General features: G+C 39.0%; 1 protein-coding gene across 2 annotated transcripts in view; it reads right to left on the minus strand.

Moving 5' to 3' along the window:
* The window catches only part of BEND5 (BEN domain containing 5), a 1,001,406-nt gene that overhangs the window by 819,208 nt on the left and 159,826 nt on the right, over window positions 1-22,372 (minus strand). For both annotated transcript variants that reach the window (XM_070745887.1, XM_070745885.1), the window contains exon 4: window positions 3,195-3,289. In XM_070745887.1, coding sequence (XP_070601988.1) covers window positions 3,195-3,289 — 95 coding nt within the window. The remainder of the gene's footprint in view (window positions 1-3,194; window positions 3,290-22,372) is intronic.

Raw genomic sequence — 22,372 nt, forward strand, 5'->3', positions numbered from 1 at the left:
TTTGGTTATATTTTAAAAAATACACAGAGTATTTTTAATTTTACAAGTACAAGTATATTTAAATAATATGTAAATAATACAAACTTGTCACAAGTTAAGGACCAGTAATGGTTTGGAAATTTTTTCATGAGAAAGTTAATGTGTAGATACAATACTTTTAATGACAAAAATACTGTTCATCTGTAATTTTTTCTATGCTGTAAATGAAAGAAGCTGTTCATTAACTATGACTGCTTGGTTTCTATTACAGAATGATTTCTTCTCCAGGGATGTGTATCAATGTCCTGAAAGAAAATTCTATTTTTGGATACAACTACAGAAGCTATATACCAAATCAAATTATCTATCATATCTAAACAGGACATTGCTAGTCAGGATAAACACCTATAAGTTATTCTAAGCTTTTAAGTGAAAAAGAGAGATATAGTATTCCGTATAAATACAATAAATATGATAAGGTTACTATGGGAAGTAAATGTTTTCTTAAAATTTAATGGAGCATAACATGGCATCGGACCAGAATATCTCCGGAACTGCCTTCTGCGCACAAATCCCAGCGACCGGTTAGGTCCCACAGAGTTGCCCTTCTCCGGGTCCCATTGATGAAACAATGTCATGTGGCGGGACCCAAGGGAAGAGCCTTCTCTGTGGCGGCCCCAGACTTCTGGAATCAACTCCTCCCGGAGATTAGGACTGCCCCCACCCTCCTTGCCTTTTGTAAACTCCTCAAAACCCACCTCTGTTGTCAGGCATGGGGAAATTGATTCCCCTGGGCCGTCCCCGCTTTGTGTATGGTATGCATGAGATGCATGATTGTCTTTTATATTAAGAGTTTTAAAGTGTTTTTAAGTATTGAATTTGTATTTTTTCTGTTGTGAGCCGCTCCGAGTCTACGGAGAAGGTGGCATACAAATCTAATAAATAAATAAATAAATAAATAAATAAATTTCTGGTGCAAAGATTAAAAAATGTATGAGGTGTCAATAATATATATTCTATTCCATCAAGGACAATGGCCAAAAACTATTTTTATGTATTTAATTTTATATTTTTATTCTACTTTCCTTATTGTTTATTTTATTTTCATTTGAAATATTTTAAATCCTCTGTTATTTCATGTAATAATACATGAAATAGTATTATTTCATTATAATACAGTGGAACCCCGACATAAGAGCTGCTCTACTTAAGAGCAACTCGAGATAAGAGCTGGGAGGGGAGAGATATTTTTGTTCTACTTACAAGCCCAAATTCGAGATACAAGCGCCAAGGAGCTGTCTCCTGAAGCCAAACGCTAACTTCCGCGTTCGGCTTCAGGAGACAGCTGCGAAGCGGCGCGCGTGTTTTAAAAGGTTGCAGCCGGCCTGGGGGGCTCGGGGGGGGGGCTTGCAGCTTTCTTTCTTGCTCTTTTTCTTTCTCTCTTTTACCTTCCCTTCCTCTATTTCTTCTTTCTCCTTCTCACCTTCTTCCCTCCCTCCCTCCCTTCACTCATTCCTCTCTTACTCTCCCCTTTCATAAGTTTCCTTGCTTCCTTCCTCTGTTCCTGTCCCTTCCCCCTTTCTTTCTTTCTTTCTTTCTTTCTTTCTTTCTTTCTTTCTTTCTTGCTCTTTTTCTTTCTCTCTTTTACCTTCCCTTCCTCTATTTCTTCTTTTCTTTCTCCTTCCCACCTTCTTCCCTCCCTCCCTCCCTTCACTCATTCCTCTCTTACTCTCCCCTTTCATAAGTTTCCTTGCTTCCTTCCTCTGTTCCTGTCCCTTCCCTCTTTCCTTCCTTCCTTCCCACCCTCCGTCCATTCATTCACCCATTCCTCTCTTGATCGCTTAAAGCCGGTCCCTGGTGCAAAAAGGGTTCGGGACCTCTGTCCTACAGGATTGGGTGGCAGAGAAGTTGAACATATGTAAATTTAAAAGTTTAAGAAAGTTTACAAGTTAAGTGAAAGAAACTTCATTATTCATTTATATGTACATGTACATTTCTTCATTAAAAACATGTCTTTCTGCATAATTTAGACTAACTTTGTGAGTTTTTTGAGGGCTGGAACCAATTAAAATTATTTACATTAATTCCTATGGGGAAAAGTCGTTCGAGATAAGAGCTGCTCGACTTAAGAGCCCAGGTCCGGAACGAATTAAACTCGTATCTCGAGGTACCACTGTAGTCTGAATAAAAATGTGTTCCTACTGCTTTTATTTATACATACTGGATTAATATGAAAAAAATAAAATGAAAAAAGCCTATCTTTGGTACAGAATTTCTGCCTCATAGATTTACTGTTTTTGAAAATATATTCTGGTATACCTATGAACAACTTGCCAATATATGTTATTGAATAAAAGATGTAATAATGTCACTATTAAATATAATGGAAAAGGCTGAGTTTTCATTTCCTAGTTTCAGAGTCTTTTCCTCATGATTTATATAGAATTATATTTCAATATGGAACCACATAAAAATATAATAAAGGCTATTCAGTGATTTCTAAAGTTAATTGGAAAATATTAAGACATGCTATAGGAACAGGGAGGTCAGAAGTTGACAGACATTTGCTTAATATTATCTATACATAATTGGGCTTGAAATTGCCTCACACAAGATCTGAGTAAACAGAAGACAACAATATTTCACATACCTGCAGCTGTAAGAGCATTCTGATTGATACAACAAATCACAAACATTTTCTCATAGGAGAATAAAACAAAACAAAACAAAATTGCTAACTCTATCCAAATAGCCCAGGTAATATAGCTTTTGGTTCTCATTCTCAATACAAACAAATTGCTTTAACAACATGTTTTGATCTACTTGTCTGGCTTTGTTTTGCCATGTGTAAAAGAGCTTATGTCTACCCCACGGTTCTATATATCATTTGAATTGCCCTATATAACCTTAGTCAAAACAATGGTTAACGTTATAGCGATCCATCCTTTAGCATTCAATTGAGCTGACTATCCAGTGAAATGCTATGAAAATGTGACAGGGAGATCGCTCATCCCTGCTAGAGCCAAATACTAACACTGACTCATTCGCAAGGTCAGTCCATGCTATCAGAACAAACGCTGCTTTAGAAGGAAAACAGTGAAGCATATATAAAGAGAATAAAGATGACCAGAGCTTAATGAACCCCACAAAGAAAAAAGGAATGGTTCTAAAATACCATAGCTGAAGCTTACTCTGAAAAGACAATATTCACTTACCATTTAGGCCGGCTTGTGGATTTTACCATTGGAGCCATCCCATCTCGATAGAGGCTCTTTGTTTTACTGAAGTTGACAATATTGAAAATTACCCTCTGAAAGACACAATGCAAGAAGAGAATCTCAGCTATATTGTATTGTATTGTATTGTATTGTATTGTATTGAATTGAATTGCATTGCATTGCATTGCATTGCAATGTATGTATGTATGTATGTATGTATGTATGTATGTATGTATATGTATATATACTGTATGTATATGTGTGTGCGTGTGTGTGTCTGTATGTGTACATATACATATATATGTTCCATCAATATACCAGGGAAATTCAACAGGGAAAAAAAACATATAATCCTTCCCTGGTACAAAGCTGAAGGGATTAGATACTGTAGCCTAGAGGTTAATTCTCTGCCTTACACCTTACACCTCTCACAATACTAGACAACACAGTAGCAACAGTAGAGACCTTCAAATTTCTAGGTTCTATCATATCTCAAGACCTAAAATGGTCACCTAACATCAAAAACATCATCAAAAAAGCACAACAAAGAATGTTCTTTCTGCGCCAGCTCAGGAAGCTCAAACTGCCCAAGGAGCTGCTGATACAGTTCTACAGAGGAATCATTGAGTCTGTCATCTGCACCTCTATAACTGTCTGGTTTGGTGCTGCAACCCAACAGGACCGACACAGACTTAAGAGGATAATCAGAACTGCAGAAAAAACAATTGCTGCCAACCTGACTTCCATTGAGGATCTGTATACTGCACGAGTCAAAAAGAGGGCGGGGAAAATATTTACTGACCCCTCACATCCTGGACACAAATTGTTTCAACTCCTACCCTCAAAACGTCGCTACAGAGCACTGCACACCAAGACAACTAGACACAAGAACAGGTTTTTTCCGGATGCCATTACTCTACTAAACAAATAATTCCCTCAACACTGTCAGACTTTCTACTAAATCTGCACTTCTACTCTACTAGTCTTTCTCATCATTCCTTTCACCCATTTCCTCCCATGTTGACTGTATGACTGTAACTTGTTGCTTATATCCTAAGATTTTTATTAATATTGCTTCTTCATTGCTTATTGACCCCTATGATAATCATTAAGTGTTGTACCACATGATTCTTGACAAATGTATATTTTATTTTATGTACGCTGAGAGCATATGCACCAAGACAAATTCCTTGTGTGTCCAATCACACTTGGCCAATAAAAATTCTATTCTATTCTATTCTATTCTACAAGGCAAAGGTTACAAGTTCAAATCCCAGTGAGAGGGTATGGCTAGCCAATGAGGCCAGAACAAGGCCGAAATAGACCTATCCTAGTCTCCCTTAATTTTCAAAAAAATCAGCAAAAACATGTGACACATACAGAATATAGTTTGTCGGCTATGAATAAATTAACTGCCTTGGACATGGCCCTGGGTTGGGCCGAGAGGCAAAAAGGAAGTTGTGATGCTCCTTCAGTATACCAGGGTGATTTGACAGAAGGGGAAAAAAACCATAAAAAAACCTTCCCTGGTACAAAGCTGAATGGATTAGATACTGTAGCCTAGAGGTTAATTCGCTGCCTTACAAGGCAAAGGCTGCATGTTCAAATCCCAGTGAGAGGGTATGGCTAGCTGATGAGGCCGAAATAGATCTATACTAGTCTCCCTTAATTTTCAAAAAATTCAGCAAAAACATGTGACACACACACACACACACACACACATTGAAAATTAAGAGAGACTAGGATAGATCTATTTCGGCCTTGTTCTGGCCTCATCGGCAGACAGACACACAAAATCACAGACACACACACAGGTTTCTAAATGTTAATTCTTTATAATTGAATAATGCATAGCTTGAAACTTAAACAACAAGGCAACCCTTTACAAAACCTCTCCAGGTCTGTACATCATAGTTCCCTCTAAGCTGAGCAGTGAGCAATGGCTCACTTAAAAATCATCATCAACTCAGAGTTTTCCAAACCTGCCCAGAAGCCGAGAGGGAAAGAGTGAGAGGGAAGGAGAGAGAGAGGAAGAGAGAGAAAGAGATAGAAAAAAGAGAGGAAGGAAAAGAGAAAGAAAAAGAATGGAAGAGAGAAAGAAAATCAAAATCTAGTTTGAAACTAGCTCAACTATTTAAGTGGCATTTTGATATTGATAGAGTTGCCCTATTATGAGCTCACTGTTATAGACACACAGTACAGTATTTTATTTTGAAATTCTCTAACGCAAAACAGGGTGGGTTTTTTATTTATTTGTTTGTTTGTTTGTTTGTTTATTTATTTATTAATTCTGTGCCGCCCAGTCCCGAAGGGACTGCCGCTCAGACAATATACTTTTCCGCCCACCCCCCCAAAAAATTAGAGGGAACACTGCTGTACATTTAACATTTCCAGTATTCTTCTTAGAGTATTGTATTCCAACATTCTTCTTTTTGTATTGTATCTAAACTGTCTGCTCAAGGATTGAAAAATATTTTTCAGTTAACTGAACAATTACTTAGGGTGACAATGGTTCCATGTAGAAATCTTTCAAACTGCTTAGGATTGTTAGAAAATTCTGCTGTAGTCTGCATTTGGCAGTTTGTATTCCACTAGTAACTATTCCAGTGGGACACAGAAACGAGAAGAAAATGAAGGAGGAGAACAAAATTACAAAAATAGAACATATATTACTACTAAACCTCTTGTTCATTTTTCACCAGAAACAAGTTATATTAAAGAAAACTCATGGGAGCATGTTTTGAAAGTACCACATAATGAAAACACCGGGTGGATGGGCCCAGCCCTTTCTGTCTAATAAGGCCCCACAGACTACAACAAAAACAGCACAATGTTTTATAATTCAAAACATGCATAATTATGCAATTACTGAATATATGAAAGAAATTAGGAACTACCAACACATTGGAGCAAGTAATCATTTGGAGAAATAGTTTATTAATAAGAAATGAGCAAATTCATATTGTCTAATAACAACTGCTAAATCAAAGATATAAACATGCACATTAAACTAAGGATAAACAAATCTTAGTAACTGGATGAGATAGAAACATAGAAACCTAGAAGTCTGACGGCAGAAAAAGACCTCATGGTCCATCTAGTCTGCCCTTATACTATTTTCTGTATTTTATCTTAGGATGGATATATGTTTATCCCAGGCATGTTTAAATTCAGTTACTGTGGATTTATCTACCACGTCTGCTGGAAGTTTGTTCCAAGGATCTACTACTCTTTCAGTAAAATAATATTTTCTCATGTTGCTTTTGATCTTTCCCCCAACTAACTTCAGATTGTGTCCCCTTGTTCTTGTGTTCACTTTCCTATTAAAAACACTTCCCTCCTGGACCTTATTTAACCCTTTAATATATTTAAATGTTTCGATCATGTCCCCCCTTTTCCTTCTGTCCTCCAGACTATACAGATTGAGTTCATTAAGTCTTTCCTGATACGTTTTATGCTTAAGACCTTCCACCATTCTTGTAGCCCGTCTTTGGACCCGTTCAATTTTGTCAATATCTTTTTGTAGGTGAGGTCTCCAGAACTGAACACAGTATTCCAAATGTGGTCTCACCAGCATTCTATACAGCGGGATCATAATCTCCCTCTTCCTGCTTGTTATACCTCTAGCTATGCAGCCAAGCATCCTACTTGCTTTCCCTACCGCCTGACTGCACTGTTCACCCATTTTGAGACTGTCAGAAATCACTACCCCTAAATCCTTTTCTTTTGAAGTATTTGATAATGCAGGCAGCTGAACGGAATATGTAAAAATTGGCTAAGATGATATCTTGATTAATCTGTTGATGCTAGCGATTTTTCAATGATTTCCAAACAGGACTTCCATTTATGAAATGGTTAACTGGTATCTAAGCAATTATCTAGAAGAGAAAGGAATGTTATTACTAATTATGGATTTTTTGTGTGTGTGAATGTTATTGATTTTCTGAACAAACAAGATTTCAGTGTAGCAGAATATTTTTATTTAATATAATATTTAATATAATATTTTCATATTATATAATAATATACATTTTATATTTTATATAATAATTAGGTATTTCTAGTGTTTCCCATCCGCAAAATAGGTACTGTAGATAGCAATAATGATGTTTTTAATCAATACTAAAATTGAATTGATTCCAAACTGTAAAGAAGAACCCAGGGGAGGAAGACTGCTGTTTTAATTTGGCTTATATTTGTAAATGCCCCTTCAGTAACAGCAAAGGGGTTAGTTAAACCTCATGTACTTCCTGAAGAAATTGGATAGGAGAACAGTATTTTCACACCAGTAACTTTATTCTTTGGATACAATTATGCATGTTTTAGAAACAATTATGAGAAAGTTTCTAATTCTGCTAAATGTAAAATGACTAACAAAAGACAGCTGGTAGAGACTGAAAAAAGTCCCATCTCAATCAAGTGTTCCTCCTCTTCTAATAATTTGGGTAAATCCAATCAACTAGGTAAAGCAGAATGTATGTATTTAAAACTGTATAATGCGACAATTTCATCACTTTCATAGTGCAGTTAGCAAAATGCTGCAGTCCCTTCGATAAGCTATGCACCACCTGAAATTCTTTCATAAAAGTGATTAACTTTATCAAACTATGCCACAGGATTAATGGAGCATAGAAACCTGAGGCACTAAAATATTAAACTATGGAAAATTCTCAGTGGAAGTTAAAATCTGCTATGTAGCCCATCCAGTGAAGTGTATAAAATTTAATAACTTCAATACATACCCAAACCAGAAACGTAAGCAGCCTGCTCCCTTCATCTCTGGAAGTGAAATAGTGCCATACAATGTTGTGATACAGTAAGCAAACATTTGCTGCCCAAGAAAAGAAGTTTGCTATATGTGTGTGCATGTGCGTTTACATATGTATGTGCTGTTAATCTTTTTTTAAAGATTGCTTCTGGCTTTGTTGAAGTTTTGTTCCAGGGCACAACTTTCTGCTTGCTCCTTGCCACCATGGGTGCTTCCCAAGTGGAAGGACAGACACCTTTATTCAGCCCACTGCTAATGCAACACAAGCTAGTGTTGCCCAACTTTCCCTCAAAACTGGGGTTCTCCAACCCAAGCTGTTTGAGGCTCATCAAAGTGGATAGTCTACAGCAGTGATGGCAAACCTTTTTTTTTCCTTAGGTGCCAAAAGAGCGTGCCCGCACACTGTCGCACGTGTGAGAACCCACACCCATAACTCAATGCCTGGGGATGGCAAAAACAGCTCCCCCCCCAAGGCCAGTTAGGTCCCACAGAGTGGGTCTTCTCTGGGTCCCGTCAACCAAACAATGTCACTTGACGGGACCCAGAGGAAGAGCCTTCTCTGTGGCGGCCCCGGCCCTCTGGAACCAACTCCCCCCAGAGATTAGAATTGCCCCCACCCTCCTTGCCTTTCGAAAGCTGCTTAAAACCCACCTCTGCCGCCAGGCATGGGGGAACTGAAATACACTTCCCCCTAGGTCTTTACAATTTTATGCATGGTATGTCTGTATGTATGATTGGTTTTTATATAATGGGTTTTTAACTGTTTTTAGTATTGGATTTTGTTATATACTGTTTTATTGCTGTTGTTAGCCGCCCCGAATCTGTGGAGAGGGGCGGCATACAAATCCAATCAATCAATCAATCAATCAATCAATCAATCAATCAATGGTCTGTTTCCCAACTTCTGATGGGCTTGTGTTTCACCCTCCCCATGCTCCAAAGGCTTCCCTGTGGCTGGGTTTGGGTAAAAACACACTCCCCCATCCCCCCGGAGGCTCTTTGGAACCCAAAAACACCTCCCAGAGCCTCTGTGCAAGCCAAAAATCAGCTGGCTGGCACACAAATGATGTTGGTGATGAGCTAAGGCAACAGCTCACGTGCCAGCAGATATGGCTCCGCGCGCCACCTTTGGCACCCATGCCATAGGTTCACCATCACTGGTCTACAGCATTTCATTGCATTTTAGTGGTAACCCAGTTTATACGGCTGAACTGCCTGCGTAGTAGATAGTTCAGCCATTTTATCCAGGGCCATCAAGATGCTATGTTCTCTGTTGGTTGGCAGCTGTTGTTTTTTTATAATCTTATGTTTCCTTGAAGGATTTCCATTAGGTCAATCAACTTTGGTCACCCCATGCTCCCTTCAGCTCTGAAATTCTTGCTTTCATACTACTTCCTCATAGTACTGCAAACTTTCTCTCCCATTCTCTTTTTTTTTTTGGAACAATTTTAAGTTTCAGTGTAGGAATACTATTTTGTTTTATGAAGCTGAGCTATCTGTTCTTCCTTGCTATAATATTTCATTGAACCTACAAAGGAATATAGGAACAAAGAAGCAACCTATTCCCTATTCCTGAGATTATTTCATTTCATGTTGTTTTAGCTTTTCAATGACTGCTGCTAGTTTATATGGTGTTTTTATTTTGCACTTTATTCAAACTGTAACTTTATGTGTATTGTAAACCAGGTGCCACAAATCCCCAGGTAATGGCCCACTACCAGGCCATGGCCTGTTTGAAAACGGGCCATGTGAACGATGGGTAAGTGCACAGGTCCACTTGCACAAGCAGCAGGTCTTTACAAAACTCCACTTGCGTGGGACTTGTGCCCATGCGTGAAACTCCATTCAATGTTTGAACATCCCAAATCCTGCTCTCTCCATAATAATGGTCTTTAATGGAGCGATTTATAAAATACTGCTTCAAACTAATTAAATACACATTGTTCCTGGAGATTCCTCTTAAAATTAAGGCCAGTTCATCAACAGTTTTTAGAATGTTCCATTCAAAGGACAGGGTTTATTTGTGAATAATCTTTGCCCTGAAAAGTTTATTTTCCCCCAATTGCCATTTGCTCACCTCATTAATGAATGACACATATTTTATTGCCTTTGATCTTTAAAATTGGGCTAAGAAGAGTATTCTTTTAAGATGGGTCCTTGCATCCTAAAAGATTAGTCCAAAAATATCTCCCTTGAAGAACTCCATATTCAACTGCATTTCAGAAGGTTCAGCAATTTTTATTCATAATTTTAGAATCCAGCATGAGGGGAAAAGTTATCAAGAATATGTTTTTTCTCATGTGACATGATTCAGATTTGAGATTGAGGATGGCAGGTGAAATGGGAAACGATTGTACAGTGGTACCTCGTAATACGAACCCCTCGTGATACGAACATCTCGAGATACGAACCCGGGGTTCAGAAACTTTTTGCCTCTTGTTATGAACTTTTTCCGGCTTATGAACCCACCACAGATTGCAAAATGGTGCTCCACTGGGCGCCAACCCCCAGCTGTCACCTTTTAAAACAGCCGCGGGGCTTCTCGGCATTCTCCTGAACCCGAACCCGAACTTTTCGGGTTAGGGAGGCCGCCGAGAAGCGCCGCCGCCCAGCTGTCACCTTCTGAAACAGCCGGGGGGCTTCTCGGCGTTCTCCTGAACGGCGAACCCAGAAGTTTGGCAAAAGTTCAGATTCGGGTTCCAGAGGCCACCGAGAAGTGCCCGGCTGTTTCAGAAGGTTACAGCCGGGCGGCAGCACCCAGCAGAGCGCCGTTTTTGCGATCGGCAGTGGGATTTTCGGCTGATCTGGAGGATGAAACGGAGGTGGGGAATCCCAATAGGGAATTCCATGGGTGGAGCTTTGAAGTCACAAAGCTTTGACATCGGCTGAAACGTGGCCTCCAGGAAGGACGTCTTCGTGACGTCAAAGCTCCGCCCATGGAACTTTTGCCAAACTTCCGGGTTCGGTGTTTGGGAGAATGCAGAGAAGGCCCCCGGCTGTTTCAGAAGGTGACAGCGGAGCATCATTTCGCGATTTCCCCCCCCTTGCATGCATTAATCGCTTTTACATTGTTTCCTATGGGAAACATTGTTTCATCTTACAAACTTTTCGCCTTACGAACCACCTTCCGGAACCAATTAAGTTCGTAAGACGAGGTATTACTGTATATATGTGTGATTCACATATTAAAGTAGCTCTTGTTTTCTCTATTAAATGTTAGAGTGGATGAAGAAAAAGATGCTATTTGTAGGCTTTTAAAAATATGTCTCAGAAAAGAGAGAAAGAATGCAAAAAATTTAAAGAAATGAGTGACTTCCAACCTCTGTTTATATGAGCATCTCTCATAATTTACCAAAACTTACTTAACTACACATTTGTTAAACCCAAAAATGTAAAAGGGACAAAAAACAAGAAAATTCAAGTGACTCTCACTCAGAATCATATTATATTTTTATCTAAATTCAGCTTCCAAACAAACTAGTATTTGGTATTATGCCCCCGTAAACTGACAACAATTACAACAATCAGCAGTACTTATCAAAGATATTTTTACAGTATCAAAACCAGTCTGGCGGTGAGCCAGGTGTGCTTGTTTCTATACATATCTGCATTTTTTACACATAAACACACCTATCAAAGCTTCCTTTAATGATGAAATGGAGTTGCAGGTGCATACTAAAACTAATTGGTTAACTCAATATCCTACATTTCTTTTTCAACTAATAACAGGAATACAACATCACTTCTACCTTTCTCAGAATACATTTTTTGTAAATGATGAGAAAAAAACTCCAAAATGAGCTAAAGTAATAATTCATCATAATAAATCATGCAAAGGTTTAAAGCAGTGGTTCCCAACATGAGGCCCATGCCCCACAGGGGGGCAATTAGATTTTTAATGGGGGCAATTGGAACCTTGTTTAAACTAAGTTGATGGCTTTTTAGGCTTTCTCCGTGTGCATAGTTCACTTTTTGAATAGTAAGAAATATATGTCACAGGGGGGTGCATCACCATTTTAGAGATGCTTAAGTAGGGCATAGCCAAAAAAAGGTTGGGAACCACTAGTTTATACAAAAAAATAGACTGTCTGAGCTGTACCAATTCCAAAGAAGGAAGTATTTCATATTCGTATCAGGTATCAAATTAAAAATGCCGAAAATGCTATGTGTTAATGTTTTGTATATTTTCTAGAATACCTAAAATGGGAAGAGGTTTTGATTACCACCTGGTTGTCATAAAGAAGTAATCCTCGACTTACTACCATAATTAAGGCTAAAATGTAAGTTGTTAAGTGAGACATTTGATCAGTGAGTTTTGCCTCATTTTAGAATCCTTCTTAGCAGAATTGTTAAAGAATCTCTGCAGTTGATAGTTAGTAACTTGGTTATTAAGTGAATCTGGCTTTCCCATTGATTTTGCTTGTTAAAAGATTGCAAAATATGATCACATGATCTTGGGACACAGCAATGATCATAAGTATGAACCAGTTGCCAAGCATCTGAATTTGATAAAATGATCATAGGGATGTTATAAAGATGTAACTATGAAAAATGGTCATAAATCAATTTTTCAGTGCTGTTTAACTTTGAATGGTCACTAAAGGAACTGTTGTTAAGTTGAGAACTACTTGTACTTTCAGTGACCAGAATTTTATATAATTTATGTTGCATAAGCATGAAGGAGAACTACACTTAAGTTGAGAATCACAGGTATTATATGCAGTAATTAAATAGTTCAGTCTTTGGGATTTTTAAATATAGATCTATAAAACTCTTATCTGCAATCCTAAGAGGCTATTACTACTATGTGTATATCTACTAAGCTAGATCGTCCAACTGATTGAGTGCTCTCATTCACTGGAAATGCTAATTGTCACTGCTTATACTCTGCTGACTATACAAAAACATTTCATATTTCTGAACAAACTTTGTAATTAAAGCTTAAAGTCCTTATGTTGAATTTTTTAAAGTTTAAAAATACTGACTATATTTAAAGTGTAATGTTTTCCCATGGAATACATTATCATTTTTTACTTTAAATACTTTCAGCATGTAGTAGTCTCCTGTCTATTTACCAATATTAATGGCTCACTTACTATTAACAAAGGAAAATATTTCATCAATTGTGGAGGGAATTGGAGGGATCCTTAGCTGATTTGTTATAGGAGCACCTGTGCCTTGTTATGTACAAGTTGCTAAAGCATTACATACCGGTAGTTACAAAACATATTTAACAAAGTAATAGAAAAGTAAAATGCACAGATGTCTCTATTTCCTAAACTGGGGTCCCCAACTCCTGGCCTATTCACAGATACCAGGCCATGGCATGCCAGAAACCAAGCCGCGCAATCAACAAAGCCCCATCCATGGGATGCAGGCAGTATACAAAACGAAATCCCCTCTGGTCCGTGGAAAAACCTCCTCTCCCTGGAACTTGTCCTCGGTGTCCAATTGGGTGCCACTGATGTAAATTTCCTATTAAATATGCTTTGAAAGAACAATCCTATAAATTTACTTCTAAACCAATATGGGATTACATTATAAGAGGAAAAATAGTATCAAAGATTCCAAAAGAATAAGATGAAGAACAATGTCTATTTTAAACCATTACCTTTTCAATTTCCATAAATCAATTCACAAATCTACCAGATTTGTTGAAAGGCATAGACAACAGTCAAGTGAAAAGTATTATGTATATTATACAGGTAGATTTTTTTATGCCCCCAAAATACTTCTATTGGCATCAGTGTAAGAACCCTTACCATGCATGGTGAACATGTGAAAAAGCAAAAAAAAAGTACAAATACAACAATTTTTAAACATTAATATCCATATGAAACCAGGGCTTTTTGTATTAGGACTTATGGACACCCAATTAGAAAGGTCTAAAAGAAGACTGGTTTTATATATAGCAGTGATGTTATAATATGCAGAAGGATGGAAAATCCCAAAAATAGCCACAAAGGAGATGTGAACTTTGAAGATAACAGAATTTGTAGAAATAGCAAAATGTATGTGTTTGACAAATCAGTAAATATTTTTATAAAAGCTTGGAATATTTTGTTGAAAATGCTCAAAAATGAAGAGGTGATTTCTGAAGTTGTTACTTAAAAGGGTTGATTAGGGAAGAAGATAAATATGTATTATAGTTCTAAAGGAGAAGAAATGCTGAAGGCTTGTGTGTAACAGCTGTAAAGAAGATTGAAAGTCATTTCCTTAGAATTATTTTCCTGTTTTTTCTCTTTTAATATTAGATTTGTTCCACTGCAACATTGTTTTTATTATTGTTGTGAGCCGCCCCGAGTCTTCGGAGAGGGGCGGCATACAAATCTAATAAATTATTATTATTATTATTATTATTATTATTATTATTATTATTATTATTATTATCCATTTAATTTCTTATTTATCTTGTTTTTAGCATTTTTCTTTTTATCTTTTTATACTTTCCTTTTATATTTTTCTTCTTTTATTTTTGAATTATGTAAAATCTCTCATTAAAATTGTATTAATTATTTATATAAATTTTACAACAGAATTAATAGGTCACACTATTGATGTTTTTAAATATCAGAAGATATTATCATCATCATCATCATCATCATCATCATTATTATTATTCAAGATGAATTCTCTACATGCTGACAGAAGAGAGAAAACTTTCAAGGGTTTAAATTTGCTAGCAACACTCATCAGGCTATAAGGAAGAATTATCGTCATCTGCAGGGGGGGGGGACAAAACCCGGGATTTGACAGGAAAGGCAATGACTACAGCTTTTTGTGACATTGATGTTATTGATATGTATTTCCTTTATAGGATATTGCTGTCAACTTAGAATGCTACACTGCAACATTCAAAGGTTTCAAACAGTAATTAAGCAGAGTTCATAAGCATGAGAAGGAAACATGCGCCTTCTGCCGCACGAATCCCAGTGACCAGTTAGGTCCCACAGAGTTGGCCTTCTCCGAGTTCCGTCAACTAAACAATGTCGTTTGGCGGGACCCAGGGGAAGAGCCTTCTGTGTGGCGGCCCCGACCCTTTGGAACCAACTCCCCCCAGTTATCAGAGTTGCCCCCACCCTCCTAGCCTTTCGTAAGCTCCTTAAAACCCACCTCTGTCGTCAGGCATGGGGGAATTGATACTTTCCCTCCCCCTAGGCTTATAAAATTTTATGTATGATATGCTAGTATGTATGATTGGTTTCTAAATTGGGGTTTTAAATGAACTTAAATATTAGATTTGTTTACATTGTATTATTATTGCTGTGAGCTGCCCCGAGTCTGCGGAGATGGGCGGCATACAAATCTGATTAATAAATAAATAAATAAACATTGCTAATCTTATGACTCACAAACTCCTCAAGAATCAGTGGCAGAGTTGGATCTCATGTCTATGCCCCTTTGTGTATATTTAGACAAAAAATATTTTTGTATACCGTATATACTCGAGTATAAGTCGGGTTTTTTTAGCCCAAAAATGGGCTGAAAAACCCGACCTCGACTTATACTCGGGTGACTGACGGGTCACCACAAGAGGGCGCAAGCGGCTTAGGGAAAGACAGCCGTCTTTCAGCTTGAAAGGAGCGGCAACTGCCCGTTTAAGAAGGGAGAATCCACCCACTAGCCAAATGGCTTTTTTCCTGTTTAGCGCTCGAACGCTGCGGTAACAGTAAAAAAGCCGTTTGGCTAGGGGATGGATTCTCCCTTCTTAACCGGGCAGCTGCAGCTTCTTTCTGTTTAGCGTAGCGTTCGAGCGCTAAACAGAAAGAAACGGCAACTGCCCGGTTAAGAAGGGAGAATCCACCCACTAACCAAACGACTTTTTTCCTGTTTAGCGCTCGAACGCTGCGGTAACAGTAAAAAAGACGTTTGGCTATGGGATGGATTCTCCCTTCTTAACCGGGCAGTTGCCGTTTCTTTCCGTTTAGCGCTCGAACGCTACGCTAAACAGAAAGAAACGGCAACTGCCCGGTTAAGAAGGGAGAATCCACCCACTAGCCAAACGACTTTTTTCCTGTTTAGCGCTCGAACGCTGCGGTAACAGTAAAAAAGACGTTTGGCTATGGGATGGATTCTCCCTTCTTAACCGGGCAGTTGCCGTTTCTTTCTGTTTAGCGTAGCGTTCGAGCGCTAAACGGAAAGAAACGGCAACTGCCCGGTTAAGAAGGGAGAATCCATCCCATAGCCAAACGTCTTTTTTACTGTTACCGCAGCGTTCGAGCGCTAAACAGGAAAAAAGTCGTTTGGTTAGTGGGTGGATTCTCCCTTCTTAACCGGGCAGTTGCCGTTTCTTTCCGTTTAGCGCTCGAACGCTACGCTAAACAGAAAGAAACGGCAACTGCCCGGTTAAGAAGGGAGAATCCACCCACTAGCCAAACGACTTTTTTCCTGTTTAGCGCTCGAACGCTGCGGTAACAGTAAAAAAGACGTTTGGCTATGGGATGGATTCTCCCTTCTTAACCGGGCAGTTGCCGTTTCTTTCTGTTTAGCGTAGCGTTCGAGCGCTAAACGGAAAGAAACGGCAACTGCCCGGTTAAGAAGGGAGAATCCATCCCATAGCCAAACGTCTTTTTTACTGTTACCGCAGCGTTCGAGCGCTAAACAGGAAAAAAGTCGTTTGGTTAGTGGGTGGATTCTCCCTTCTTAACCGGGCAGTTGCCGTTTCTTTCCGTTTAGCGCTCGAACGCTACGCTAAACAGAAAGAAACGGCAACTGCCCGGTTAAGAAGGGAGAATCCACCCACTAGCCAAACGACTTTTTTCCTGTTTAGCGCTCGAACGCTGCGGTAACAGTAAAAAAGACGTTTGGCTATGGGATGGATTCTCCCTTCTTAACCGGGCAGTTGCCGTTTCTTTCTGTTTAGCGTAGCGTTCGAGCGCTAAACGGAAAGAAACGGCAACTGCCCGGTTAAGAAGGGAGAATCCATCCCATAGCCAAACGTCTTTTTTACTGTTACCGCAGCGTTCGAGCGCTAAACAGGAAAAAAGTCGTTTGGTTAGTGGGTGGATTCTCCCTTCTTAACCGGGCAGTTGCCGTTTCTTTCCGTTTAGCGCTCGAACGCTACGCTAAACAGAAAGAAACGGCAACTGCCCGGTTAAGAAGGGAGAATCCACCCACTAGCCAAACGACTTTTTTCCTGTTTAGCGCTCGAACGCTGCGGTAACAGTAAAAAAGACGTTTGGCTATGGGATGGATTCTCCCTTCTTAACCGGGCAGTTGCCGTTTCTTTCCGTTTAGCGCTCGAACGCTACGCTAAACAGAAAGAAACGGCAACTGCCCGGTTAAGAAGGGAGAATCCACCCACTAGCCAAACGACTTTTTTCCTGTTTAGCGCTCGAACGCTGCGGTAACAGTAAAAAAGACGTTTGGCTATGGGATGGATTCTCCCTTCTTAACCGGGCAGTTGCCGTTTCTTTCTGTTTAGCGCTCGAACGCTACGCTAAACAGAAAGAAACGGCAACTGCCCGGTTAAGAAGGGAGAATCCACCCACTAGCCAAACGACTTTTTTCCTGTTTAGCGCTCGAACGCTGCGGTAACAGTAAAAAAGACGTTTGGCTAGGGGATGGATTCTTGCTTTTAACCGGACAGTTGCCGCTTGTTTCGAGCTGAAGCAAAGGCAGATGGTTGTCTTTCCCTAAGACCGTTTAGGGACATCGCTTCGGGTGCGCCTTCCTGTCCTACAGCGGGGGCAGCAAATGGCCAGCTCTTCACTCAGCCGCTAAACCGAGCCCTTCGGGAAGGTTCCACCTCTCTTCTGTAGAAACTGCAGACGCACCCAAAGCGTGGGCCGAAACAGCTGCGGGAGGCGCGGGGCAATTTGGGAGAGCATTCTGGGAGCCCCTCCCCTCCCGCAGATGCTTACCCGACAGCACTTTCGGCACACCCACCACACCTCTGCCTGTTCCCCAGGTTTAAAATCAAATACCGGTACATAAAACAGTAACAAATCTTGTGATTGGCTAGTAGCCAATTAGCCCCAATTACCCCTGCATCCAAACGGTCAGGAGGAGGGGGGCTAAAAGTCTCATTCTGCTTGGCCAGGCCATCGCATTTGCAGTTCCCCTCAGTTCCCACGCTTGGCTTTCAGATTTTTTGATATGGCAACGGCAGCTCCTCATGGCCAGGTGGCTACCTCAGGTGAGAGAGATTGGAGGCTTTTGCCATTTGAATTGTGAATTGTGAATTGTGCTTGACTTCTCAAGCCTCTCCCTCTCCTCTGGGGATCTTTCTCCCTGCTCTTTTGGACTATAAATCCAATTGGTCAGGCAGCCAACAATCTCCTCTTGTGCATGGAAAGCCATTGGAATTGGGTACCCTACTTGCCTCCCCTGCTGCAAAGGCCCACTTTTCAAAGTTTATCTCCATTATTTTTGCATTACTGGTATCTAGCATTGAGAAATCAGAAGGTGACTTGGGAATGCTTTGGATTACAAGTCCCATCAGCCATCTCCGGGGTGGGGGTGTTGATAGGGATCATCCCTTCATGCAGCAGACAGCTTCCCCCATGTTGTTAAAGTGCTGTTTTTTTAAAAAAAACCAAAATTAAATACTGGTACTGGTAATTACAAAAATAAAATTATGGTTACCCTATATGTACAGGTACTTTGGACTACAGTTCTCATTAGCCAGTCTGTTGCAAGAGAAGCAATCCCCATCACTCCCCTCTCCAAGGCTGAATAATGGGAACTCTAGTCCAAAGCATCTCTACAATTCAGAACTGAAGAATTTACTGTACCATACATTTATGATACCTCTTACCGTGTTTTATTTGTAAAATTACGGGTACCGGTAGTTGGGACCTCTAATCCTTCATGTTTTGTTTCTATTTAGGAAGTTAGCAGAAGAATCTGAAACAAGACTTTTTTGATAAATACATTTGGCTTTCTAGGAAGTGTGTAGGCAGATAAACATTGTCCCTGCTCAAATTTTACAATTTTACCAAGGGTCTCCAGTGGATGGGGCAACAGGAAGGAAAGGGCAAGGGTTTTCAAACCAGGCAAGATTAAGGCTTGTGGAATTCAACTACCATTCCTTAAGTAGCATGACTGGTGGAGGAATTCTGGGAATTGAAGTCCACAAGTCTTGAAGCTGTGAAGTTTGAAGTTTGTAAAAAGTGTACATGGTTTTTAAAAGTATTGTACAGTATACTGTACATGATTGTAAAAAGAATGGTATTCTGCTGCACTGGTATTTTATTACCGTAAACAATATACAGTACCGTAATACTACACCATTTGGTTCAGAATACCGGTATACCGTACTTTTTTCCTTGTTTTCTTCCTCTAAAATCTAGGGGCATCTTATATACTGTACCTTACACCAAAAAATACGGTATACACAATTCCTCAGGGAGCGCATATAGGTGAAGAGATACCACTGTGGAGCAGAGAGCAAGCATTCCCTGCTCCACAGTGGACTTCGGACAGCCACAGACCTGCAGCTGTCCGTAGTGTCTGGCACAGTTCATGTGATGACATCACATGCTCTGAGCTGGCAAGAAGACAGAGGGGCAGGGAGGCAGAGCAATGGGGGATTGAGGTATACCAGTAAGTAGGGGGTTTTTTTCAATTTTTTTTTTATCCTCTTAGAAATGGATCCCAGTACCAGTACTTCTAATCCTGGACCAAAACAAAAACGGAGGTCATATGAAGCTGGCTTTAAACTTCAGGTTGTGTCAAGAGCAGAAGCAAGCAATAACAGTATTGCAAGTAGGGAATTTTGTGTTGATGAAAAACTAGTGAGAGACTGGAGGAAAATGAAAGCTGACTTGGAAAAGATTCCAAAGACAAAGAAAGCTAAACGTGGTTTACCAACTTCATATGGGGCTCTAGAGACTGAATTGCATAAATGGGTTATGGAGTGTCGACAAAATGGTTACTGTGTAACACGAATGGGAATTCGCTTACGTGCTCTTCAAATGGCTAAAGATGATAAATTAAAAGCACCAGGCATTGGAAATTTTGTTGCGTCAGCAGGATGGTGTACCCGCTTCATGAACAGGTTTGGCCTATGTTTGCGGCAAAGAACAAAGATTTCACAGAAGTTGCCAAAAGACCTTAATGAAAAAGTGATGTCGTTTCATTCATTCATCATAAAACAAAGAAAGATTCATAATTATGATCTGGGAGATATTGGGAATATGGATGAAACACCTATGACATTTGATCTTCCAAGCAACAGAACTGTGGCAAGTTTGGGAGAGAAAACTATTTTACTCAGAACCACAGGAAATGAAAAAAACCATTTCACAGTTGTTCTGTCATGTTTGGCTAATGGAACAAAGCTGAGGCCTGTCATTATTTTTAAAAGAAAGACCTTGCCAAAAAAGGTCAAATTCCCAGCACGAATTACAGTGCGTGCACATGTTAAAGGCTGGATGGATGAAGATGGAACAAAACAATGGCTGCAAGAAATTTGGAATGGACGACCAGGAGCAGCCTTAAAGAAAAAACCATCATTGCTAGTTTGGGATATGTTCAGAGCCCACACATCTGATGACATTAAAAAACTAGCAAAGTCTTCTCAAGTTACTTTGGGCGTTATTCCAGGTGGGCTTACATCTGTATTGCAGCCCCTAGATGTTTCCTTAAATAAACCTTTCAAAGACCGTGTTCGAAAGAAGTGGCATGAATGGATGTCATCTGGTCAAGCCCAACTGACAAAAGTTGGAAATCTAAAGAAGCCCGACATAGAACTAATAACAAAGTGGGTCCGTGATGCATGGGAAGAGATTCCAGAGGACATGGTGCAACGTGCCTTCAAGAAATGTGGCATTAGTAATGCCATGGATGGCAGTGAAGACAATGCTTTGTTTGAGAATGATGGCAGTGATGGTGATGACTGCGAACTCAATGATAACAATGTCTATGCTGATAACCTCACAGCAGCTGATGCTGAAGCTCTATTTGCACAAACAGATGATGAGGAATCCAGTTTTGAAGGATTTTAACTCTTAGGTTTTAGCTTGGTTGCTGATTGAACTCCTTTTTTTTATTTTTTAAGTTATTGTTAATACCAGAGTGTTTTTGTTTACCCTCTTTTAACTTTATTGGTTTTCTTTTAAATAAATATTCTAAAACATTTACCCTACTGATGCCTCAATTGATGTAATTTTATTGGTTTCCATTTTAATAAGTTACCAGTAGCCACTGCATTTTCCAACCTCGACTTATACACGGGTCAATAAATTTACCCCAGTTTTGTGCCAAAATTAGGTGCCTCGACTTATAGTCGGAGCGACTTATACTCGAGTATATACGGTATATATTTTTTAAAATAATCTTTATTAGGTAGGTATATAATGTCTATATCATTTAGGTATAGACATTAAAAAGGGGAAACAAAAACTTGTAGTAAATGGTATAATGATATAACAATAATATCAGGTATAGAAGAGAAAAGGATTTTTTGTAAATGTTTTGTGTATTTTGACAATAACTGCATAATGCTTTGTACAAAAGGTCAGTGAAAAAATGTTCCCAGAATGTATAATTCCCTAATATATATATATTCTAGACTGGCATCAGACATTGTGATGTGTTATAAGCATACAGTAGTCGTTCTTTAAGTATAGCCATGCATTAAACTTCTGTTTCCACATAATTAGAGGCAGTCTCTGTGTTTAGGCATCCATATTCCGTTCAATCAATATTGCAGCTGCAAGTGGATAGCAACAGCTGGCTGCTTTAGACATTTACTTGCACAAATCTGCTGATATCTTACATCCTCAAGAGGAAGCAGCTGGGACTGATTCAAGTTTTCGTGCTTAATGATAAATACTATTATGTAGGGAGAACTTTAATAAAGTTATAAACTTAATAAAAACTGTCACTAATTCAAGTATTAAATGCTTCCATGAAATCTGGGTACTCAGTAAGATCCCATTTTTCATGTAGGTATAGACAAGAATTTTCATTGTGTGGAAGAGTTTCTTTTTCTCCGTTATTATACTGCTTGGTTAGATAATGCTTGCTGTAAAGCCAAAAGTATGGCAAACATTTAACACATTATTTATAAAAATTTCTAACAATTCCATTTACAGTATATGACAGTGTAGAAAATTACTACAGAAGAATCTGAAGTATGTAATACACACACACAATCTTAGCACAGTGAATTTTCCAGGTGAGAATATTTAGAATAAAATTTAATTCAACAAAAGCTATTCAACACTTTCAATTCATTGGATAAGGTATCTTATTATTATAATTCTTAGGAGAATGTTTTTTACTTTCATTAGCATTTTACAGCAGCCATTTTATAAAACCTCATTGATTTTTAATCAGTCAATAGTTTCCCTTTTGATCTTTTTTAATAAAAAATCAATGTTGTCATGGCAAGCTGAAAAAAATGTCACACATTAATCAAAGCAAGAAATCATAATTTAATAGGTCTAATTGTTTCACT

Source organism: Erythrolamprus reginae, chromosome 3 (assembly GCF_031021105.1).
Source record: "Erythrolamprus reginae isolate rEryReg1 chromosome 3, rEryReg1.hap1, whole genome shotgun sequence".
NCBI classification, from domain to species: domain Eukaryota; kingdom Metazoa; phylum Chordata; class Lepidosauria; order Squamata; family Dipsadidae; genus Erythrolamprus; species Erythrolamprus reginae.